The 22,444-nt window shown below is 48.2% G+C and overlaps 1 protein-coding gene and 1 long non-coding RNA gene across 5 annotated transcripts in view; one reads left to right on the top strand and one right to left on the bottom strand.

The window, feature by feature from the left end:
* LOC125283406 (uncharacterized) overlaps positions 1–11,033 on the bottom strand; it is a 25,815-nt gene extending 14,782 nt beyond the window's left edge. For 2 of the 4 annotated variants that reach the window (XR_007191239.2, XR_007191240.2), the window contains exons 1-2: positions 10,718–11,033; positions 130–328 (exon numbers count right to left, since the gene is read on the bottom strand). This is a non-coding gene — a long non-coding RNA (uncharacterized LOC125283406). The remainder of the gene's footprint in view (positions 1–129; positions 329–10,717) is intronic. The other 2 variants (XR_007191237.2, XR_007191238.2) reach the window with 2 other exon arrangements.
* Positions 11,034–17,413: 6,380 nt separating this feature from the next.
* LOC125281740 (thyroid receptor-interacting protein 11-like) lies at positions 17,414–21,679 on the top strand. Its single transcript, XM_057315119.1, has one exon. The coding sequence runs from the start codon at positions 17,414–17,416 to the stop codon at positions 21,677–21,679; it is 4,266 nt and encodes a 1,421-aa protein (XP_057171102.1).
* Positions 21,680–22,444: the final 765 nt, after the last annotated feature.

Here is a 22,444-nt window from a genome sequence, read left to right as displayed (position 1 = left end):
TTACTAATGATTAAAATCTGTCCTCACCGCTTTAACTAGGATCTGGCTTTGTTTATCTTTGATAAGTGCACACAACATGGATAAATCTCAAGGAACACACTGAGTGGAAGAAGACAAAAGAATACTTACTGCATGATTCCGTTTATGTGACGTTCAAGAACAGGCAAATCAGGGACGCCTGGGTGGCTCAGCCGTTAAGCGTCTGCCTTCGGCTCAGGTCATGATCCCAGGGTCCTGGGATCGAGCCCAGCGTTGGGCTCCCTGCTCAGAGGGAAGCCTGCTTCTCCCTCTCCCACTCCCCCTGCTGGTGTTCCCTCTCTTGTTGTCTCTGTCAAATAAATAAATAATATGATAAAAAAACAAACAAACAGGCAAATCTAATCTATCATAGATCCTGAAATCAGAAAACGACCAGTGGGTGTAAGGAGACTAACTGGAAAGAGATACAAAGGAAACGTCTGGAGTTTCAGACAGATTTTGTATCTTGTTTTTGGGGGTGGTACACAGATATACAGTCGACCCTTCAACAACGCAGGGGTTATAACGGTGCCCACTACCGTGCAGTAAAACATCTGAATATAAATTTCTTCTCCCCAAAAATTTCACTACTAATTGCCTATTGTTGACTGGAAGCCTTATTGATAATATGAACAGTTGATTAACACATATTCTGTGTATGTATTATACACTGTATTCCTTCAATAAAGTACACTGAAGAAAATATTGAGGAAATCATAAAGAAAATACATTTATAGTACTGTACTATATTTATTGAAAAATCTGCATAAAAGTGGACCAAGGCAATTCAAACCCATGCTGTTCAAGAATCAACTGTATACATTTCTTAATGCTCATCAAACTGAACACTGAAGACTGAGCGTTTCATTTTATTATCTCCTTCTCTCCCCTGCCCTCCCACCTCCATTTTCTTCCTCCCCCTCTGTCTCTTAGGAATACCTGGGGAAATTCTTCTTTTCTTTTCTTTTTTTAAGTAGGCTGCATGCCTAGCATGGAACGCAACCTGGGGCTTGAACTCATAACCCTGAGCCTGAGAGCTGAGCTCAGGTCAAGACTCACACGCTCAATCTGACTAAGTCACCCAGGCACCCCTACCTGGGGAAATTCTAAAGGGAAAAAAAAAAAAGAGAGAGAGAGACGTAGTTGACCCTCCATGTTCTTCTTTCAATATCCACTTACCCTTTCTTCCTTATTAAGAGGACCCCAATTTTGTTCGAGGTATCAATCTGCCCTGTGAGAAATTCTCCCCTCCCACATGTTCCTGCAGCTAGGGGTAGGGCCACATGTCTAGTTCTGGCCAATGACACGTATGCTGAAGTCTACACAGGAGGCTTCCTGAAAAGCTATTGCTTTCACAGACACAGACACATGCTTTTTGTCAGAGTCCCTTTCGTTTCTTCCTTCCTGCAGTACAGCTGCTCAAATGAACTAAGAAAAGGGTGCTATTCCCTGGCACAACTCTATTCTTACTCTGAGAAGCAAGCTGAGGGAGCTCTCAATCAATTCACAACTCAGTAACTTTGCAAGTCAAAATGTTCAGGCATCAAAATGAAAAAAGCAACTTGAACTGAAGTGAAGACGACATAGGCATGGCTGTGTGAAAGTATATGTAAGGATTTAGTATCTAAGTGATGTTTCAAATCCATGGGGGATATAGACCATGACTAGATGGTGTGGGGACCAAAACTGCTACCTTATAACATACAAAATAATAAGGATAGATGAATGGTCTAAGCAATAAAAGCCAAAACCACACAAGTGCTCAAAGAAAATGTAGTAGTAATTGAAAAAGGTCTTTTAAAGCATCATCTAAAAGCCACAAGCCATGAAGTGCCAGATTTGGCACCATACAGGTTCAGAATGACATGTATCATGAAACATATGGTACCAGCTAAACTGAAAGACAAGCAACAGTTTGGGAGAAAATACCGCAGCAAGTACAAAGGACTACTACCCTACATATAAAAAGTTCTTACAAATCAATACAAAGGGGCACCTGCGTAGCTCAACCTTCAGCTCAGGTCATAATCCCAGGACCCTGGGATGGGCTAGCGTGGGCTCCCTGCTCTGGGGGGAGCCTGCTACTCCCTCTCCCTCTGCCTGTCACTCGGCCTACTTGCGCTCTCTTTCTCTCCACCGCTCCCCCTGCTTGTGCTCATGTGCATGCTCTCTCTCTGAAATAAATAAAATCTTAAGAAAACCCCCCAAAAGCAATTATAAAAATATAAATAACCAAAGAGACAACCCAGTAGGAAGATGACAGGAGAGGGGATTCATGTAAAAAAATATCACTGGTAGTGACCAACTAAAAATACTCACTCTTACTAGTGTATAAAAATATAAATTTAAGGGGCACCTGAGTGGCTCAATACGTTAAGCATCTGACTCTTAATTTTGGCTCAGGTCATGCTCTCAGGGTTGTGGGATCCAGCTCCAGTCAGGCTCTATACTCACTGGGGAACCTGTTTAAGATGCTCTCTCTCCCTCTCCCTCTGCCCCTTCCCTGTTCTCTCTCTCAAAATAGAAATAAATCTTTAAAACATATATATATGTTTTCTGTATGTGTGCATATATACACATACATACATGAATTTTTAAAAGAGACATTACTTTCTACCTGCCAGTTGACAATTTAAGAGACTGAGAATATCCTGTGATTAGCATCTCATTCAGCATGGGTGAGAACAGAAATTGATGTAACCTCTTTTAAGGACCCCACCTTGTAGAACCTTCTCCCCTGAAATCCATCTCACTGGAAAACTCAAACACACATGCAAAAATGTTCATCACAGCCCTAATAGACACCCCAATGATGAACAGAAATATCGTAACATAAAGTACAACCACACTCTAAAATACAATTCAGCAAATAAAAAAAAATGAGGCAAAAATTATATGCACAGTTTATTCAAATTAGGTTACTGTGTGACAGAAATGTATTCACTTTGGTCATTTAAAAAGATAATCTGGAAGGGCTGCCTTGCTGGCTTAGATGGAAAAGCATGTCACTCTTGATCTGGGGGTTGTGAGATCCAGCCCCAAGTTAGGTACAGAGATTTTCTAAAAATAAAATCGTAAAATAATAAAATAAAATAAACTACAAAGGAAAATAATTACTGTTCTAGGTCTCAGACCATTGCTTTTCACAGATATTTTCCAAAATTTAATTTGTTCCCTTTTGGAAAAAATGGGGGGACGGGGCATACAAAAACCCAGAAAAGCCATGATTTACTTGACTTTCTTGATGGGCAAGTTTGGCAACTGATTTATCCTCACCAGAATATTCTCATTCTAAAGTGACATGTCTTCTCTGGGGAGGGAAAGCAGCAGCCCCCACCTTCAGAATATTTCAGATCAAAATCTCAGCCCTGCTCTCTGGGCAGAGCCAGGAAGATGCCATCAGTGTGCTGGAAAGGCCTAGGCGTTCTAGAAAATGCTGCCTCTCCCAAGAAGTGATCCTCTGACCCATTTGCACATCAAGGGGGACGTTTTTGATGCAGTGGAAATCAGGTACTTCTGGAATTCTCACGATAGAATTTCAGTCTTTGAGCCCCCGGCCTGGTTTCTAAAACACACAGACCACTCAAAACCACTGAAGCAGAACATGGCAATTTTGAGTCCTCATCAGGAAACAGAACCTTGACCATCTATATTCACTTCCTCGTCACTCTGCCAGCTAAGAAATACTTCCTAGGGGTCTACAAGGCACGTGGCCCTGAGACACACATGGTCCCTCTCGGCAGCATGATTCTCACAGGGGAGACAAACAGGAAACTAGGTGTCTCTGTTGTGACGGGACTGACTGCCACGACGAGATGCACAGAGAACAGACAATGGGCTGGACCTTGTCTGCAGCTGTCAGGGGCCTCCGGAGGGAGCCGCATCTGACATGACCCAGAAGGCTGGGGACCTTCTTTGCCTCATCAGCCTCACCCACACCCAATCTGTCAGCACATCCCATCAGCTCTTCCTTCAACATGTACCAGAATCTGCTCCGTTCTCAGCACTTCACACCTACCATCCTGATCCAAGCCGGCAGTATCTCTGTCTTGGAATATTCCAGTAGCCTACTAACTGATCTCCCTGCTTCCATCCTCGCTGTTCTCAACACAGAAGCTGAAGTGATCCCATAAAACCCAAGTCAGGTCACCTCATTCTTCACTTCAAAATCCCCCAGTGGCCACCGCCCCAGGTCCCTAAGACCCCATCTGCTATATTCCCCTTCTCTCTAACTCTGGCCTTGTCATTCCTGGAACAAGTCAGCCCAGCTCTCTCCATGGAGGCCTTCCTACTCCCCCTTCTCTCTGCCCGGGACATTCTTCCCACAGACATGCACAGGGCTCACTCCCTTACCTCCTGCAAGGCTTTCTCCAATGTTGTCCTCAAGGGGCCTTCTCTGGCCATCCAAGATCAGATGACAACCCCTTCCGACCCTCCTACAGCATCCAGCACGCCCTGACATGCCGGACTGCTTGCCTCTGTGTTCCCTGGCTGCTTCTGTCTCTGGAAGAAAGGCTCGCTAACAGCCCCACCATGGTCTGTTTGCGGCACATCTGGAACCGCACGAGAACCGAGCCTCCACCGAGTAGGCATTCAATAAAGAATGTGGAGTGACTGCATTCATCTGAGGGAAGATGAGAGCTCATGGAACAAGGGGGCTGAGGGAGAAAGCCTCTCGGGCAGAGGGAGCAGCCGAGCTGCCCCAAGGCCGGTGGGCACAGGGCACACTGGAAGGACTGACCAGATTGTGTAGGGCAGGGAAGGCGAGCCGGAACCAAGACTGGAGAAGGAGGACGGAGCAGCCATGCAGAACACAAAAGGAATGTTTGGGTCTACCTCAAACAGCAACAAGAAGCCAGGAAATTAGTCAGTGACCTGATCGAATGGGCCTCCCACAAACCTCTGGCTTCAGGGGGAGACAGGGATTGGGGGCGGGGGTAGGAGCACGTGGAAGCTCAGCAAGCAGACTAGCACCTTGGCTCAGACCACAAATGACTGTAACGTGGACTAAGAGAACGGAATCAGAGGTGGAGAAAAAGAGGTGGATTCCAGAAATATTTAGCAGATAAAGTCACAGGGCTGGGTGAATGATCGCATAAGGGGGTAAGGAAGGAAAAGCAGAGTTCCCAGATGACTCCTCCCTTTTGCAGGCAGGAGCTGAAGGACACAGTGGCCCCATTCACGGAGTTGGGGGGTTGGGGTGGCAAGGAGGCAAACACAGGAAGGGGATCTCGAGCACACTTTTGGGAAGAATGGATGTGCGATTATTCTGAGACATCAATTTACTGATTTCCAGTTGGCAGTGGGAGATCCAGGGTCTCCTTGTGAGAGGATCACGAAAAGCAAAGTGAATCATGCCACGCAGTGCAGATTCTCACCTTGTGCCTGAAGAGGAATCAAAAGGTTTCCAGAAACACAGTAACAGGAGAAGAGGTGGGATGCCCAAAAAATCACCCTGGCCAGAGCAGGAGCACTTAGAAGGGAGAGGCAGCTAGACAACAAGCAGGCAGAACGAGAAGGACATGTTGCAACTGAGCAGGTAGGAGGAGGGACCTGAGCCAGGGCTGTGGCTCCAGGGAAGGAAAGGGGAACAGACTTGCCCTTGGTCACCAACACATCTCCCACAGGGCTGCTGGGGATCGCTCGAAAACCCAGAGCAACTCAGTTCCCCCATTTCAAACCCCTTGGACCTCCCCAATTTCATTATCTGACAACCTCTCCAAAATTCTCTCTTGCTACCTGCTCCTGGACCCAATGTCTTGTGGCCTGACACAGCCCTGTGCTTCAATGTCCAGGCTAGTCTCTTCTGCCTGGAAAACACCTATTTGCCTTTTGAAGACTTCCCTCCTCCACTGTGAAAGAAGGAAAAGCAGTGCTGACATCAAGGAGGTGGCCTGGCACCTCGAGCCAGACTGCACTGCTGGTAGAAGCAGGCCTGGGGCTCACAGAGAGGTTACATGGTTCTCCTCTTGGACACAAACCATCTCGCAGAACAGCAGCGTGAGGTGACGTGGCCGAAATGATGAAGGGAGAGAAAACAGGACCACTTCCTCTTTTGTCCAAAAAGACAAAAACTAGGTTGTCGTGCCAGCCACAAAATACCAATCACCCTCTCTCCCAGCTGATTCGAGCGATTGCCTTCCATCTGAATGACACCATTCGTCACACTACTCACACCTCCTTCTAGAAAAGACTGATGGAGCTACCCAATCCTAGAACTGCCTTGCCTCCCGACAGCACCCAGTCCAGAGCACACCCCTGCTTCCTTGAACACTCCCAAAAACATCTGCCCAAAGCCCAAATCCTGTAAGTTCTTTCTAACGCCCTCTTTCTTCCTGATCAGCCCCACAGTTGCCATGATGTGGGTTCTCCCTCAGGATGAGTAACGAGCCCACTGTGTTTAAAGACAGGTGTGCTTCCAGTGGCCGTTGTAGAGGACGCTGAACACTGACACGGTAGGAAAGGATGGTTCCCTTTCTTGGAGGGATGTTCATGGAGTTCCGATCTGAAGCTTCCCATCGTCTGTGTCAAGCAATACCCATCCCATCGCCCATCTTATGTCGAGAACAAAGGAGGACGTGTGTCAATCACAGGTTTGAGGAGAGTGGGAAATGGCTTCTGGAAGGATTCTGGAGAGCAGGAAAGTGAGCTGCACAACCACAGAATGGGGGAGCTCCATGAAGGCACAGGTGAGGCTGGCTGGCAAGAACTCACAGTTGTTCCAAGCTGGTCTGCTGTGTGATTTCCACCATCAGGATTCAAGGCGAACATGGATGCTTTGGTTCACCCAGGGACTGGGGTTTACTCAGATGAAAGACAAGGGTGGAAGCAGCATTGCCAGGACAATCACTGAATCATGGGCTGGGGACTCCAAGCTCAGCTGAGAGATGAGAGCCTCGAGGGAGCATCTAAAGGACACAGAAATCCAAGGAGGTCCTAGGGAAGAGCATGCTGAGGGCAGAGCAGAAATGACGGATCGAACACACCGGAAAGAAGACATTGGGGTTGAAAGGTGCCTCACTGCTCATCTGCAAGGTGGTGCAGCACTAGGGAGGAGCTCCAGGGCACCACGGTGGGAGTGGTGACAGAGGTGGATGAGAAGAGGTGATCGCTGCAAGGAGGTGTTTGAGAAAATGAGGGCCCTGTATGGAGGCTGGGTCCTCCATGCGCACACTGAGGTCATCTAGGCCAACGGCAAGAATTGAAAAAGAGAGGAAGGCTCTGGGCCTGCCACCCAAGTCTTCCACAAATTAGGTAAGTGGGGCATAGGGAGAAACCAGTAATGAGGAGGAGGCCAGCGTGCTCCACCTGGGGACGATGGATCTCAAAGAAATGGCATGGGGGCAAAGAAGAGGAAGGACACAAATCTTGAACCCTTTCGATCCTGAAATATGCAGGGTAGGAGAACACGGGTAGCACCTGAGGGGACATCAAGAACAGATGATACCCCCAGAAGGGCCAGGGTCAAAGTAAAGAGAGGGAGGAAATGGCTACGGACAGGCTGAGGAAAGAGAGGAGGCTGGCGCTTATAGACTCTGAATTTACCAGGACACAGGGAGGGGTTGGGGGTGTGGACCCCGGGCAAACAAAAGAGGGAACTGCCTTAGGGGAACAGCAGGATGGGGAAGATAAGGAGAGGGGAGATGGGGAGTCACAAGAGTTGGTGATCACAGTAAGCGCTCGTAAGATCCCTGGTGAACCAAATGGAATTATTAGAATACAATAACATATAAACCCAATATGTCCTATAGAAGAGTTCTAAGTGTAGGACAGTAGGAGTGACAGCACCAGTCCATGATGAAGGTCATGACACTGATGATGGTGACATAGTCCTGAACTAACTACCAGTCTTGAACACCTGCTGTGTGCCAAGCACCGGGAGGAGCACTTCACATCTAATCCTCCCAGCGGTCATCTCAGGCCATTCCTTGCACGGTAGCCCCAGGAGGGCTCTGTACTGAAGGAGGGAACACACCAAAACAGCAGCATCCTAGGACTCCTGGGAGGCTAACTGGCTTTCTTATTGTGATTTTAGGGGTTTTTGGCTGTAACCTAGGGTGACAGGAACCAGCCTGACCCACATCTAGGAGATAGTAACATCAACCAAATAATGTTCAGATAGAGGGAAATCAAGGGGCCTATTGGTTGAGTATCCGACTCCTCATTTCGGCCCAGGTCATGATCTGAGGGTCGTGAGATCCAACCCCACGTCAGGCTCCACACTCAGTGTGGATTCTGCTTGAGATTTTCCCCCTCCCTTTCCCCTTTCCCTCCTCCTCTGCCCCCCACCCCAGGAGCATGCACTCCCTCTCTAATATAAGTGAATAAATAAAATCTAAAAAGGAAAAAAATGCAGGAAAATCGAAACTAGTAATAATAATTTATGGAATGCTTCACTCTGTGCCACATCCTGTGCTGACTGCCTTGGCTCTATTTCTCATTTAATCCTTACATCCTTACCATTCCTACCCCCGTTCCAAAGAGAGGATTGAGGCAGAAAGTGATTTGCCCATGATTCATGACCGGAATCCTGATGTTATTAATAACATGACTTTCTGAAAAGGTTTAAGGGTTTAACACACTACAGTGAAGATTTAGAGCACGAAATCACAGAATTTGAAAGACAGAGCCCTGGAAAATGTTTTCAAACATTAACAAATAGATTCTCACAATCTTGTTGCATGTTGTTCCGATGAAGGAAAGCCCAGTGCAAAAAAAAAAAAAAAAAAAAAAAAAAAAAAAACCTTGAAGAAATGCATCCCGATGGCATACATGCCTGGTCTTTAGAGCTTGAGACCCATCCCAGAAGATTCTGACTCAGTGAGTCTAGAAGAGGACCTAAGCATTTGCATTTTCTTTAAAAAGTCCCATAGGCTCTGCTGATGTGCATTCTGGGCTGGGTACAACTGCCTTAGAGTCTCTATAATTCCAAACCCAAACTTCCCTTACAATGTTGAGATGTCTGCAGACAGGGGGGCATTGGAAACTGAAGCAGAGAAGAACAGAAAAATTATCAAAACTATCCCACAGAGAGTCAAGAAAAGGCAAGCTCTAGTTATACTACTTCTCTGTCCTTTTGCTGTGTCTGAAATTACTCTACAGTTAATTTACTGTTTTTAAGTAAGCAAGTCTTCAAAAACTGTTACGAATGAATACTAAATAAATCAATACTAACAAGAAATTTTAAATAAACGTAATCATAGTATGCTACTGAAAAGTATTTTCTTTCTCTCTGATCATTTCGATGGCACATCAGATTTTCTTACCAAAGACCAGTCGATATGAGAAAAATTATTTCTAATTCAACAGTGCTACACGTGGTCAACAGCACCTGAAAACTGCAGAAGAAATGAAGTTGGGTGGAAGCCGTTTACGTTCGATAATTTCACCATACGCTGCCTCCAAGTCTTCAGTACGTTTGTATGTGTTTATCTATTTCTTGAATCAACCACCACTAACATCTATTACATGTCAGACATAGCTCTAAGTGTTTTATTAACGTTAAGTATCATTTAATCTTTATGATCATCTATGAAGTGGGATTATTATCATCCCCGAGTCTCAGATCAGAAAACTGAGATGCAGAATGGTTTAGTAACACAGCTAGTGGCAGAGCTTGGATCAGCTTGGCTCTGGACTCCATGTTTTCAATCACTCTGCTTAGTCTCCAAGAACCTACAAAAAGTGCAAGTCTTAACCCCAAACCTTGGCTTTCCCCACCCTACAGTCTCTACGTGGCCCCAGCTTCAAGGGCATTCTCTCAATTCCTTTAACAGTTCACACTCCTTCCCTCTTCTAACTGAACAACACCCCTCCATCCCTGTTTTGTTCTGAGCCTTCTGTTCTCAGCTTAAACATTACTGCCTAAATTACAAACTCTAACCCAGCTGTATTTCTCAGCACTCAAAGCAATACTATAATTTATTTCATAGGTAATTATTTGCTTCCTGTGTTTACTAAACCAGTTGTGAGTATGTCAGACACCGTGTCAGTCCTATTTATCATGTGAATTTATCACTGAATACCCAACACCAACCCAAAAGGAAGGGTACATCTCTCAACACTTTTTGCTGAATGAACAAATGAATGAGGTACACTCAAGTCTCCTGCTTTCCGATTTGTGACACACATCTTTGCTCACCACGTTGCCCCCACTACTCTCTTAAGAATGTAGACTCCTGTAGCATACACGCAAGAGCTCTGGCAAGCACTGGCTCTGCACACCAATATTACGTGGTCCTGGGCAGGCCATTCCCTCCACACACACACCTTGACTGGCCTGGTTTCAGGTGCACAATGGGGATCCTGACACCCCCGATGGAAAGTAACCTATTCAAGAGAGAGAGAACGTGAACTCCTCCTCCCCCATCAACACTATACTTATTTGCTTCTCCTCCGTCTTGCAGCCAGACTTTAGCCCCAAGAAGGCCAAGACCCCGTCTGCCCGGTTCAGCGCCGGAGTCCCAGTCACGCCATCCCCAGGCCCGGCGCACAGCACAGGTGAGATAATTATCACTCCAGGAATGAAGCCCTCGTCCTGTGCACTTCACACGTGTGAAACGAGGGTCGCGAAAGCGACAAAAAGTGGCTGAATTCTGGCGAATACGCGTGTTTCTGAGACACAGGCCCGACTCCCCCCGAGGCCCGAGGCACCAGCCCCCCGGGGACGCCGGCCCCTGACCCCGCGCCCGGCAGGCACCTCTGGACGTAGAAGCATCTTCGTAAGTGCCGCGCACACCGTCGTCGTCTGTGTCTGTCGAGGAGGAAGAACAGGAGGTGAAGGAGGGCGTCCTCAGCCTACTGGCCATACCTGTGAAGGTTCCACGGTGCTGTGCCCATCCGGGACATGGAAGCGGGGTCCACAGACCTTGCGGGAAATAAGCGAGTCTGAGAGAAAGCAGAAGAGAAAGGCTCGTTCCACCGCGCTCACTTGACGCGACTCAGTGACGCAAACATGTCAGCGGCCCTAACAACCTTCCCACTCAATGGCGCATCTGCCCAGACACTCAATGGACAATTTCTCCGCCTCCTCGGCCAACGGAAGGGCTCATTGGATAATTCCTTTGGCCACGCCCACCAAACGCGGAAGCACGCCCAGGAGGGTGAAGGGGGAAAGCAATCCTTTCTGGGAATTGTAGTCATGGGGGCGCGGGGAGTGCCCAGGGTTTCTCCTTATTGTTCAGAACATTTTATAACTGTCATTCACCCGGCAGGGTGCAGAGCTAGCAGGAACCTCAGCGTTGGGGCGAAGCGCAGAGAATCCAGCCCGGGGAAATAGTGTTAGTATTACCGTTAGTCGGGGCTCAGTCTCAACCACTAAACAAATGTTCATCGAGCGCCCACTCCGCCTGAGGAGTTGTGAAGTAAGGGCTTTGCGCACATAATCGCCTTTCAAATGTGGAGGAGGGAATGTGCAGAAAACTGGTACAATGGAAAACTATGTAGCAGTAAAAACAAACTAGAGCTGCCAGTTACAAGCATCAATCGCTGAATTTAAGAAACATACTATTCACTGAAAGAAGGGAATAGAACATTTTTGAAAAGTTCAAACCAAGCAAAACGAATGTTAGAGAAACACATATGATAAAATACTACACAGAAGAAGAAAGGAGAGGGGGAAAGGGAAACAAGATCACCACATTTGTGACCTTTAGGGAGTGGGGAGGGTAGAACATTGAAGGGGAAGGATTACAGAGGCACCTCAATAATTTCTCAAGTTGGGGTGGTTCACAGGTGTTTCATTATTATGCATATTTAAGATGTTCATTTTTTGTACTGCACTTCTTAGAAAACATTTTCTAGATAAATAAACGTGTTTCTATGTTCCATTTCCCTGCCAGGAGCACTGAATGGAGCTACTCAAACTTTTAAGAACCTTGGATCACACACACACACACACACACACACACACACACGCACAATAAAAACCCAGGGTACATACTTTGGGCAAGATGAGGTGTCAAAAACTTACTTAGTATTTAATGGAGGAACAAGAGCTCATTGATACCCCAAGTAGAAATGACAGTGGGGAAGGCTGAGCTTAGGGAGGCTTGCCAGGGGGAGTGGTGAGATCAAATACACCACTTTCTTGAGAGTGGTCCTCTGCTAAGAGGGTAATGCAAACCACTGAATGAGCACAGTCTCCCAGCTTGCCAGTGGACACATTCCATGGGTATTAGTAAGTAGTAAGAGTCAAGGGCAATTAGTATAAGGTGTCAATCCCATAGGTGTGGATGGTGAGGCTGAGAGTAATTGGAAGAAGGTGGGGCAGATATATTGATATGCCTCTTGTCGTTTTCTAAGCAAAGGACACCTCTGTTCTTTGCTGAGCCTTGGATTCAGAAAAAGCTCCTGATTCAGAGGACACTTGTCACTTTTTCACTGAGGGCCACGCCAAAGGCTTCCTGCAGGCAGGCCCAACTCCTTTAAGTTGCTGATGAAGGAGCTAGACCTCTATGACACGGGAGTGGAGTTTGTTACTGGCTAGTTCAGGCGTCTCACTCAGGCTGTGCGATGCCTCCAAAGAGGAGACTATACTGGGGTAGTCCTCAACTATGTCATGAGACAATGTCAGAGAACGTTCACTGCCAGCTCATCTGCATCCTCTGACAAAGTCAAGGAAAGAGAATCTGAAATGTAAAACCCCTGTGGACATTCATATTGGAGCAAAAAGCAGGCATTAACCATGAAACTTCTCCGCAAGAGGCTAAAGTAGGCATTTGGTGTTCTGTCTATCCAGCATTCTTTCTTCTACAACAGCCTGAGTTAATGATGAAGAACTAAACCCTCCTTTCAATCCCTGTGGATCAGATGAGGCTCCTCGCCTGAAACATGGTGAAACTTACCAAGGCCTGGCCGGTCACACACACAAACACCCTCACCATACTTCAGAGCTGGGGAGGGTGGTGGTGGGTTTGTCCAATCAGAATGAATGCCAGGGTCGAACGGGAGGGAGTGGCTAGGCTAGAAGAGCTCTCTTTTTTGCTGGACTGGAAGGATGTACTTACAGAGTTACTGAGAACGATCTTGCCACCTCATATAGGCTGACAATGATGCTAATGGGAAGGCTAATGGAGTCTGGAGCACTGGGTGCTCAGTTAGGGGTGACCCCGGTTTGCAGTGTGGGAGCTGACGGGACAATCCCCAGAGCCTGTGGAATTGATGGATCAGGAGGATCTCGGCTCAGAATGATGAAAGAAACTGACACCCAGCGCTTGGAGCTTGCATCCTGAGCTGGGCACAAACGATCCCTCCTTTCCCATCAGCACCTGGTAGGACCTCAGACAAACCACCATCTTCCTTCCCTGCTGGTGTTCTTTTCTGAGTCTGGGGCCTGTGAGCTCATCACAGCTTTAAATGCCTACAGTCAGTTGAAAGGCTATCTTTCCTCAGTTGAATTGCTTTAGCACCTTTTTCAAAATCAGTTGGATGTATTTGTGGGGACGATTTCTGGGTTCTTTGTTCTGTTCTATTGATCTGTGTGTCTGTCCTGGAGATGACACACTGTCTTCCCAATTATAAGTATCTAATAAGTTTTGAAACTTGGTACACTGTATGTTCCCATTTTATGATTCTTTTATTAAATTGTTTTTGAAACTACTCTAATTCTTTTGTCTTTCCACATACATTTTAGCATAGTCTTGTCTATCACGACAAAAATAAAAAGAAAACCTTACTGGATTTTACAGGAATGCGTTAAATCTCTTCACAAATCTGGGGAAAATTAACATCTTTACTATGCTCAATCTTACAATTCACGGATGTGGTATATCTCTCCCTTTTTTCCCCAATATTTTATTTATTTATTTATTCATGAGAGACAGAGAGAGAGGCAGAGGCCAAGGGAGAAGCAGGCTCCCCACAGAGCAGGAAGACTGATGGGAAACTTGATCCCAGGACTCTTGGTTCATGACCTGACCTGAAGGCAGACTCTTAACTGACTGAGCCACCCAGGCACCTTCTCTTTTTTATCTTTGATAAAAGATAAAATGTTTATTTTTACCTTTTATTTACTTATTTTTATCTTTGATTTCCTTTATTAGTGCTAAATAGCTTTCAGCATGCAAGTCCTTGACCTGCTTTATTAGATATATCCCTAGGTAGTTTAGTTTTACTAGTAATGATGAATGTACTTATCGTGCTGTCCTCATGTTCATTGCTAGCATATAACAATACAACTTACATTTACGTGTTTACTCTGTATGCTGTGTCACTGTGAAATCCCATTATTAGTTCTAAGAAGAATTACTTTTTCATATCCTCTTGTGTTATAAGCCTGAAATTAAGATTCCATACTAAGGGCTGTCTTGAAGCCTTGGAAAATCAAGGAGGGGCTCAAATGGCCTAATGCAAAGTAAGGTCTCCTAACCAAAATCCCTTCTCATCACAGGGACCAGACATAGTGCCTGGTTTTTTTATTTTTGAGGAGCAACTCTCCATTCCCTAGAAGCCCACTGAATTCTTCAAGCAATCCACTCATACCCTCCCATCGGAACCAGGACTTGCAGCCCCCCTCCACCTTTAGGACAAAGTCTTGCCTTCCAAGCCGCTGCTTGTTCCCTCTGTTCCCAAGAGAAATCCCTGCCCAGCCCTGCACAGTGTGTGTGATCCTCCCCCCTGAGCTGTGAGCATATGTGACTAGTGAACTGCTGTCAACCACATCTGTCAGGGGCGCCTGGGTGGCTCCCCTTGCTTAAGCATCCACCGTCGGCTCAGGTCATGATCCCAGGGTCCTGGAATTGAGTCCCACATCAGTCTCCCTGCTCAGTGGGGAGTCTGCTTCTCCCTCTGCCTGCTGCACTCCCGGCTTGTGGTCTCTCTCTATCTTAAAAATAAAAAATCACATCTGATGGGTGTCAAGAACTCCCCATAAGTCTGGAACAGGAATCTCTCTCTCACTAGGGAAGTGAAGAGAAGGTGAGTAAAACAATTCCCATTATAACTAGGGTTACCCCACCTCAAATGAAGACATGGGGTCAACCTGACCTGCTCCTTCGCTAACTAACTGGCTTCAGAGGTGACAAGCACTATCTGGGAGGGAACTGGCAATCGCTGGCCAGCTTGTGTGTTAGCTCCTGTTCTGTTTTTCAAATGGAAGTCACCATCCGTTTCCAAACTAATGTTCCATCTTTGCCAACTCGGTGAGAACCAATGTGAACTGACTGTATCTAGGCATGAGGTGCCCTGAATGTGACCTGCATCTGGCCTGTGTGGGTCTCCAAGGCTCCCTGCTGAGACCCGCAACCACACATGCTGACTGGTGTGCTTGAGTTCCACTGACTGGGAGTTGGGCCAGTGCTGGGGCAGACACGCAGATCCTGTTGGGGAAAGCGCACCCCAAGCACAGTCCTGGGAATGACCCTCTCTGGTGTTGGTGGAAGGAAGGAGGCCACGACCCCAAGGAAACATAAGAATGGCTCTGTGGCTGCCTCCTGAGCACTGTGGTTCAGGCAAAGGGAGTGGCCTTGCCTGTCTCCCAAGCTACCACTCCTTTCCCTATCACTGTGTGTCCTCCTGAGCCTTCAGGAGGGGTTTTGAGGTGCACATGCATGGCAGCCCAGGGCCCAGGAGCTGATGAGAAACACAGAAGTGGAGGGGGAGGGGTGTTTGGTGTTCCACTTCTCTCCCAGTGCAACCCTCTCAGCCACACACTTGCATTTCTCTTAGCGTTGTTGCTTCCCAGCACGTCAAATGATGCTTCTCATGATCGAGAGGCTTAAGGCTCCCAATCCGGCCATAGACAAAATGGTCTTCCTGGCTGTGGACTCCAACACTGGGGAGATGGACTGGCATTCCCACAGGAAGAGGACAGTCATCGTGGGACCATCCCCCAGCTCCCTTTCCCCATAAACACCCAGAACATGTGCACCATGTGTGATTGGAGACAGAACCCAAAACTCATGACTTTATGTGGCTAGAAATCAAAAACTATCCTGAGGGAACATGTAGAGCAGGGAAAAGGGGGTAGGGGAAGCACTAAACACTGAGAGACAATGACTCCAGGGCGATGCTTGGCAGAACCAGGACAATGGGCAGAGAGGACCCCGTTGGTGCCCCGAGCTGGGTAACAGGTCGCTGTATGGCACAGCCCCGGGTTCAGTGACTCCCACGACCCTGGCGGAACTGCCCACGGTCTGGCTGGCAGCTGCTTCATGCAGTTGGATTGCGTCTTCCTGGTGGAGGCCGCAGCCCAAGGGGCTTGGGCAGGGCAGCTCCAAGACCGCTGGTGGGGCTACATAGCCTCAGGGCCCAGGAGCTGTTCCCAGACAGGCGCCCCGCCCTTGGCGCCTCTCATCCAGTGGCACCGCCCACCGGGGGGCCTTGTGGGACCAGGCAAGGGGTGTGGTTTCCAGCCCCTCCTCCACCCAACAACTGAACCCTAGGCCTCTCTGTGAGATGCCAGGAGCCCCCTATCCAGCACAGTCTTCGACGCCGCCCGCGACCCTCTCCCCGGTCTAGGCCGCACACCTGCGGGAGGCAGTTGATGGGTCACAGCGCTCCGGGCCGCCAGTGAACCAGCAAACCCAGGAGTGGGACTCACTGTGCCCACAGGCTAACGAGGCAGGGAGGGGACAGGTCACTCTGGAGCCTCTGGAGGCTAGAAATGCTCAAAGTCTCTTGAGGGCCATGCCTTACACGTGTGTAGACATTTGTCAAATGCACCTAGGACCTTCACTCCTAGGTGGATGGGTGCGTGGGACTGTGTACCTTTCACCTCCATTAAAAAGATTCGGTTGGGGGCGCCTGGGTGGCGCAGTCGTTAAGTGTCTGCCTTCGGCTCAGGGCGTGATCCCGGCGTCCTGGGATCGAGCCCCACATCAGGCTCTTCTGCTATGAGCCTGCTTCTTCCTCTCCCACTCCCCCTGCTTGTGTTCCCTCTCTCGCTGGCTGTCTCTATCTCTGTCGAATAAATAAATAAAATCTTAAAAAAAAAAAAAAAAAGATTCGGTTGCGTGGAAAGCACACGCCAAAGGAGTTTGTGTACTGTGATACCACTTAGGGGGAAAGTCGAGGGCCAAGTGAATTTTGTGTGGGCAGGCACCTGGTGGCGGTCAGGCAGGAGCATGCACTCGGGGCCCGCCCAGGACCGCCATGAAAACGGGGGAAGAAGCGGAAGGGGCACAGCCCTGGCGTGGGAATTCGTGGGGAGGAGCGACTGGGACCGGGACCAGTGGCCAAAGACGGCCTTGGGAAGGCTCAAGGCCTTGGCCTTTCCTAAGGACCTGGCCTGCAGAGGGGAGGGGGGCCGGGCCCACCCAAGCGTTGCCTAGAAACGCTTATTGTCTTTGGATTCTTAGGCTCGCGCAGGCAGGGGTTCTGGGACACTTGGCGGGGTAGTCCGACTGCACTGGACGCTTTTCCACGGCGCACCAGGTCAGTTTTATGACCCGCAGAGATGTTGCCTTGGGTTGGTGGCCTGGGCTCTGGCCTAGGCCATTCCCCGGGGGAAGTGGATGGCAGAGAGCCTTGCTTCACCAGCCACATTGATTTCACCGGGCACGTGAGAAAGGGAACTTCCACTGGCGAGGAGATGGACTTCGCCGACCTCATCACATCACAGGCACAAATCAACAGACTCCTGAAGGACATCGAAACACTGGAGGCTGAGGTTAGTCACTGGAGGTGTTTGTCCCAGTCGTCATCAAAGATAGTAGACTCCAGTGAAATTTGGAAACTGAAGACCACCATCAGGGACCTAGAACAACAACGGATGAAGGAGCTAGACGAACACCAACTTGAAGTATCGGTATTACAGAGTCTCCACAAGAAGCAACTGGCCGACGTCATTGAGAGGCACCGCCAACAACTACGTGAGTATGAGCAAAGGGAAAGTGAGCTTGGACGGGTGGAGCAACAACTTGCAGAGATGGAGCGGCTGAACGACAATCTGAACAACGTTGCTTCTGATGTCAGAGCAGAAAACCAGAAGTTGGTTTTGGCACTCCAAGATGTAAGACACCAGCTGGAAGAATCGATTCTCCGTAACAACGAGGAGTGTCTGGAAAACAACATTGCTGTGAGGGCTTTAAAGATCGAAAAAGGGCGGTTAGTAGCGAAATTGTGTCGGACTGAGAAGAAGGCGTTGGAAGAGAAGAGGAAGTACAAGCAAACCATCAAGAAATTGTTACCTTTAGAGCATGCACGTTTGATCCAACTCATGCAAGAGAAAGACCTGGAAATATTCCACCTCCAAAAGAAGATCGAGCAGATGGACGCCGACCACAGAGAAACCAAGGACATGCTGTCCTCTGCTTTGGAGGAGCAGAAGCATTTGACACAGGTCATTAAAGAAAAAGCCTCAAGAAGCAATGACCTTTTAGAGCAAACCGTGGAGGACAAAGACATGCGTCTCACCTCCGTGACCGCCGAAAATCATCATCTAAAAGAAGAACTGGAGCGCCTGAGACAACAGAGTCGCCCTGTACCTGTGGTTGACCCTAAAATCCTCAAACTGGAGTGTGAAGTCTTCCAACTGAACGAGTTAAAAGATGACCTCGAGGAGGAAGTAAAAGAACAACAGAAGATCATTCACAACCAGCAGCAGGGGAAGATAAGACTGCTTCAGTCTCTACAGGAGCAGAAGCAGAAAGTGGACCATCTTCAATCCCAGCAGGAGCAGCTGCATATTGAACGCGCTCAGCTCCTTGCAGTGAAAGACCAGGAGATTCAGAATTTGCAAGACACGTTAGACCAAATGAAAGCCCAGCTGCCTGACAAAAGCCAGCACATTGCAGCAGAGCACTGTGACGACGTTCAAGTCACAAGCAGTCAGCCTCTTCCTAGAGAGAACGGAAGTGAGAAGCTTGATCCATCTAAAGGCGAAACTCAAAGATCAGTCCAAGGAATAAAAGAGCAAGAAGTGGAGATGAAGCTTCTAACTGAACAGAACATCCGATTGACCGAACACATCGATCGGGTGTCCAAAGAGGAGATTGGTAAACTAACTCAGATTATCCAGCAGAAGGATTTGGAGATCGAGGGTCTTTCCAGCAGAATCTCTGCAGCTTCTCAGCGCCAGCGCGTGGACGTGGAGCGACTTCAGCAGCAATTGCAAGAGTGTGCTTCGAAAAGCGACCAAGTGTTGGCTGTCTTAAATGAGAAAACGAGGGAGAATAGCCATCTGACAAGGGAGTATCAGAAAATGACAGAGAGACTTGCTGCCAAAGAAGCAGAGCTCCAGAGGATGCAAGAGGAAAATCGGAAACTGTCCCCGAGAATTGAATGTAGTGGTCAGGAGATGTTTAGAGAAACGATTCAGAATTTATCACACATTATTCGAGAAAAAGACCTCGAAGTGGATGCCTTAAGTCAGAAATGTCAGACTTTATTGACCATCCTGCAGACCTCCAGCACTGGTGATGAGGTTCGCGGCGTTCACGTCGATCAGTTCAAGGAGCTTCTGCGGGAACGGGACACGTTCAAACAGCGAGTGAAGATCATGGAAGAGTGGAAAGAGCAGGTGATGACCACGGTCGAAAACATGAAGCGGGGGGCATCCCAGCTTCAGAGCGATCTTCACCAGCTCCAGGCGCAGGCTTGCACTGGCAGCGAGGAGGATTCCAAACTGCAGGCGACCTCTATGGACCTGATCCAGACTTACAGAGGCAAGGAAATAACCTTAGAACACTTAGAGAAGGACCTGGCACGAATTCAGCTCAGCATCGGGGAGAATTGCCACGCCAAAGATCTCCTTTTAGGGAAACTGGATGCGATTTTCCTGCAGCCCTCCCCCGACTCCTCAGAGCCAGCTGACTCTCTGAAGGCCGTGACATCTGACGTAGTGAGCCAGTCTTCTCAGTTGCGCCAAGAGGAGGTAGAAGAGCTAAAAAAATCAATGCAAGAAAAAGATACAATGATTCGAACCCTCCAGGAAGAGAAGCAGAGATGGATGGATTCCGCGTCGGCCGCGTCCCCAGGAGAAGGCAAACAACACGAACACGGGGATTCCGACATGGAGCCGCTGAAGGAGAAACAGGCCCTTCTGCAAAACTTCATTCCGGATCAAGAGCTCCGACTGCAAGCGAAAAGTGAGGAATTGCTTTCTTTGCAGGAGAACTTCAGTAGCCAAGTGAGTGAAAATGACCTTTTGAGGCAGGCAGTCACCGATTTGAAGGAGAGACTAGCAGATTTTGAAACGGATGTGTGTCAACTGAAAGAGGAAAATGCAAAGCTCGTGGAAACGTGTAGAGAAAAGGAAATGGAAAATCAGGCCTTGCAAGAGACCAACAGGCAGCTTTCCATGCTGCCGAGAGAGGAGGAATCCCAGTCCGCTGCGGTGGAAGAGAAGGCACTTGCTTTGGAGCAAGTATTGCGAGGGAAAGAAGAGGGCGAGACCGGGGAAGCGAAGCGGCTCGTCGATGCAGTTGCATCCGTGCAGGACCAGACAGTTGTGTGTCCACAGGAGAGAGAGGAAGTCCTGCTGACACTGACACAGAAACAAATGGAAACCTGTGCCCTCCAGAAGGAGGTGCACCATTTACGGGAGAGAGAATCACGCCTCACCCAGGAGCTGGAGAGACGGCGTCACGTCGCTTCAGAAGCCGAAGATTCTCGTCGCCGCGAAGCTTTGGTCTCAGAAGGCAAAGTGGCTCAGCTCAGAGAGGAAGTGATGGTCTTGCAGGGAAAGCTCGTTTTGTCTTCCACGGCCTTGGAAAACGCGAGCCATCGAGCCAGTGTGCAGGTGCAGTCGCTGCGGGAGCAATTGCACATGGTCACCCAGCAGAAAGAGGAAGCCGCCTTCCAGCTTGCAGCCTCCCAGGAGGAAGGGAGGCAGTACGGTCACGTTCTAGCCGCCCTCAAGCTGGAACTCGCCGAGTGGATGGAAAAGGCAGACAGCCTAGAAGGGAAACTGAAGTCATTGCAGGGACGCTTCCAGAAAGCAAAGGCTGACTTGGGTCTGAAGGAAGACCAGCTCCAAGAAGTCAAGAAACAGAACGAGGTCCAGCAGGAAGTCCTGGAGGACACCCAGAAGAAACTGATGGACTTAGTAAGTAAGTCCGAAGGCATGGTGGACAAAACCCTCCTGAGGAGACTCTTCGTGGGCTCTTTGCAAGCACCTGATGCCGACCGGCAGGAAGCCTTAAGGTTGATGGCAGGCACGCTGGGGATCCAAGAAGACCAGATGCGCCAGCTGTTCAGTGAAAGGCCAGGTGGGGTTACCAGCTGGGTGACTGGGGGGCCTGGATCCAGAAGCGCCCCCAACACACCTGGGAAACCAAGTCACCGAGCTATGGCCAACAATTCTTTTTCAGGACTTTTCGTCCAGTTTCTAGAAGCGGAATCACATTCAGCTTCTCCACCACCTAAACCCTCTGCTTATGCCGTGAAGCCCCCAGATTCAGGAGGAAGGGGAAAAGTGGCTAAGAAACAAGGCCCACGACATCTGAACACTGCCCTAGGATCCACAGCCCGAAAAAAAGATGTGAAGCCCCGCACCACAGCTGTGTCTCTCATTACCCCCCCAGGACCAGAAACGGATGGATCGGAGCACCTTCTTCTAAATGCTGTCACTGATGCTTTCCCCAATACACGCCCCAAATACTGTCACCTGCCACGAAGGTTGGAATGGCGGCCACAGGCCCCTCAAAGAAATAGACGATTCTCAAGCCGGAGAGGAGACGGCGCTTTGAAGAACGCAAGTCACTCTGTGTGTCTACCTTAGCCCAAAATGGCCTTTTGCAAAACGTAATGTATTTGCAGTTTTGCTTTCAGCTTAATAAAAATATTCTTTTATGACTTAACAAGAACAGAGGTCTTTTAATGACTGCAGAGGTATTCCCCAAACTGAAAACAGTGGTGACTTCTTATGAGAGTAGACATTGGTGGGGTTGGAGGCTGTGGTCCAAGGATACTTCCAATATTGTTTGTAATGCTGTAATGTTTTCACAAGGAGCAGGTATCTACATATACCCTGGGTAAGGAACACATCAACTGGTTTTAATGTTCCGAACTTACCAAATACACGAACACACACACCTTGTACGAGAAACAAGGTGAACAGCATGAAAGTACAAGATGCGTACAATTAAAAAAAATGTAAATTTGCTTGACTCCCGCTAAGTCCCATTTCTCTCTCTTTTTTTTCATTTTTAATTTTTGTTCCATTTGTTTTTCTGTTGCCTAGGAAATCACTCTATGGGTAACCTGATTTCTCTCCGGCCTTTTAGAAATATATGTGTATTTGCCTATTTGGGAGTATAGTATTTTCTGACTTTTTTTTTTTTTAAATCACTCTGCCTTAGAGATCTTCCAAAATGTGAATGAATTCCAATTTGTTCTTTAAAAGAAAACCCAGCATTTATGGATATACCCTAAATTATTTAACTAGCTCCTATCATCAGGATTTAAGCGATTTTTATTCCAAATGTCCATGATGGACTGCCTAGTCCATTTTCTCAAAAGCCACTCCAAATCTTCATTTGCAGTT

The sequence above is a fragment of the Ursus arctos genome, unplaced genomic scaffold (assembly GCF_023065955.2).
Source record: "Ursus arctos isolate Adak ecotype North America unplaced genomic scaffold, UrsArc2.0 scaffold_2, whole genome shotgun sequence".
In the NCBI taxonomy this organism is placed as follows: Eukaryota; Metazoa; Chordata; class Mammalia; order Carnivora; family Ursidae; genus Ursus; species Ursus arctos.
Note: the sequence above shows the minus strand (reverse complement) of the source record. Positions and strands in the feature narration are given on the sequence as shown.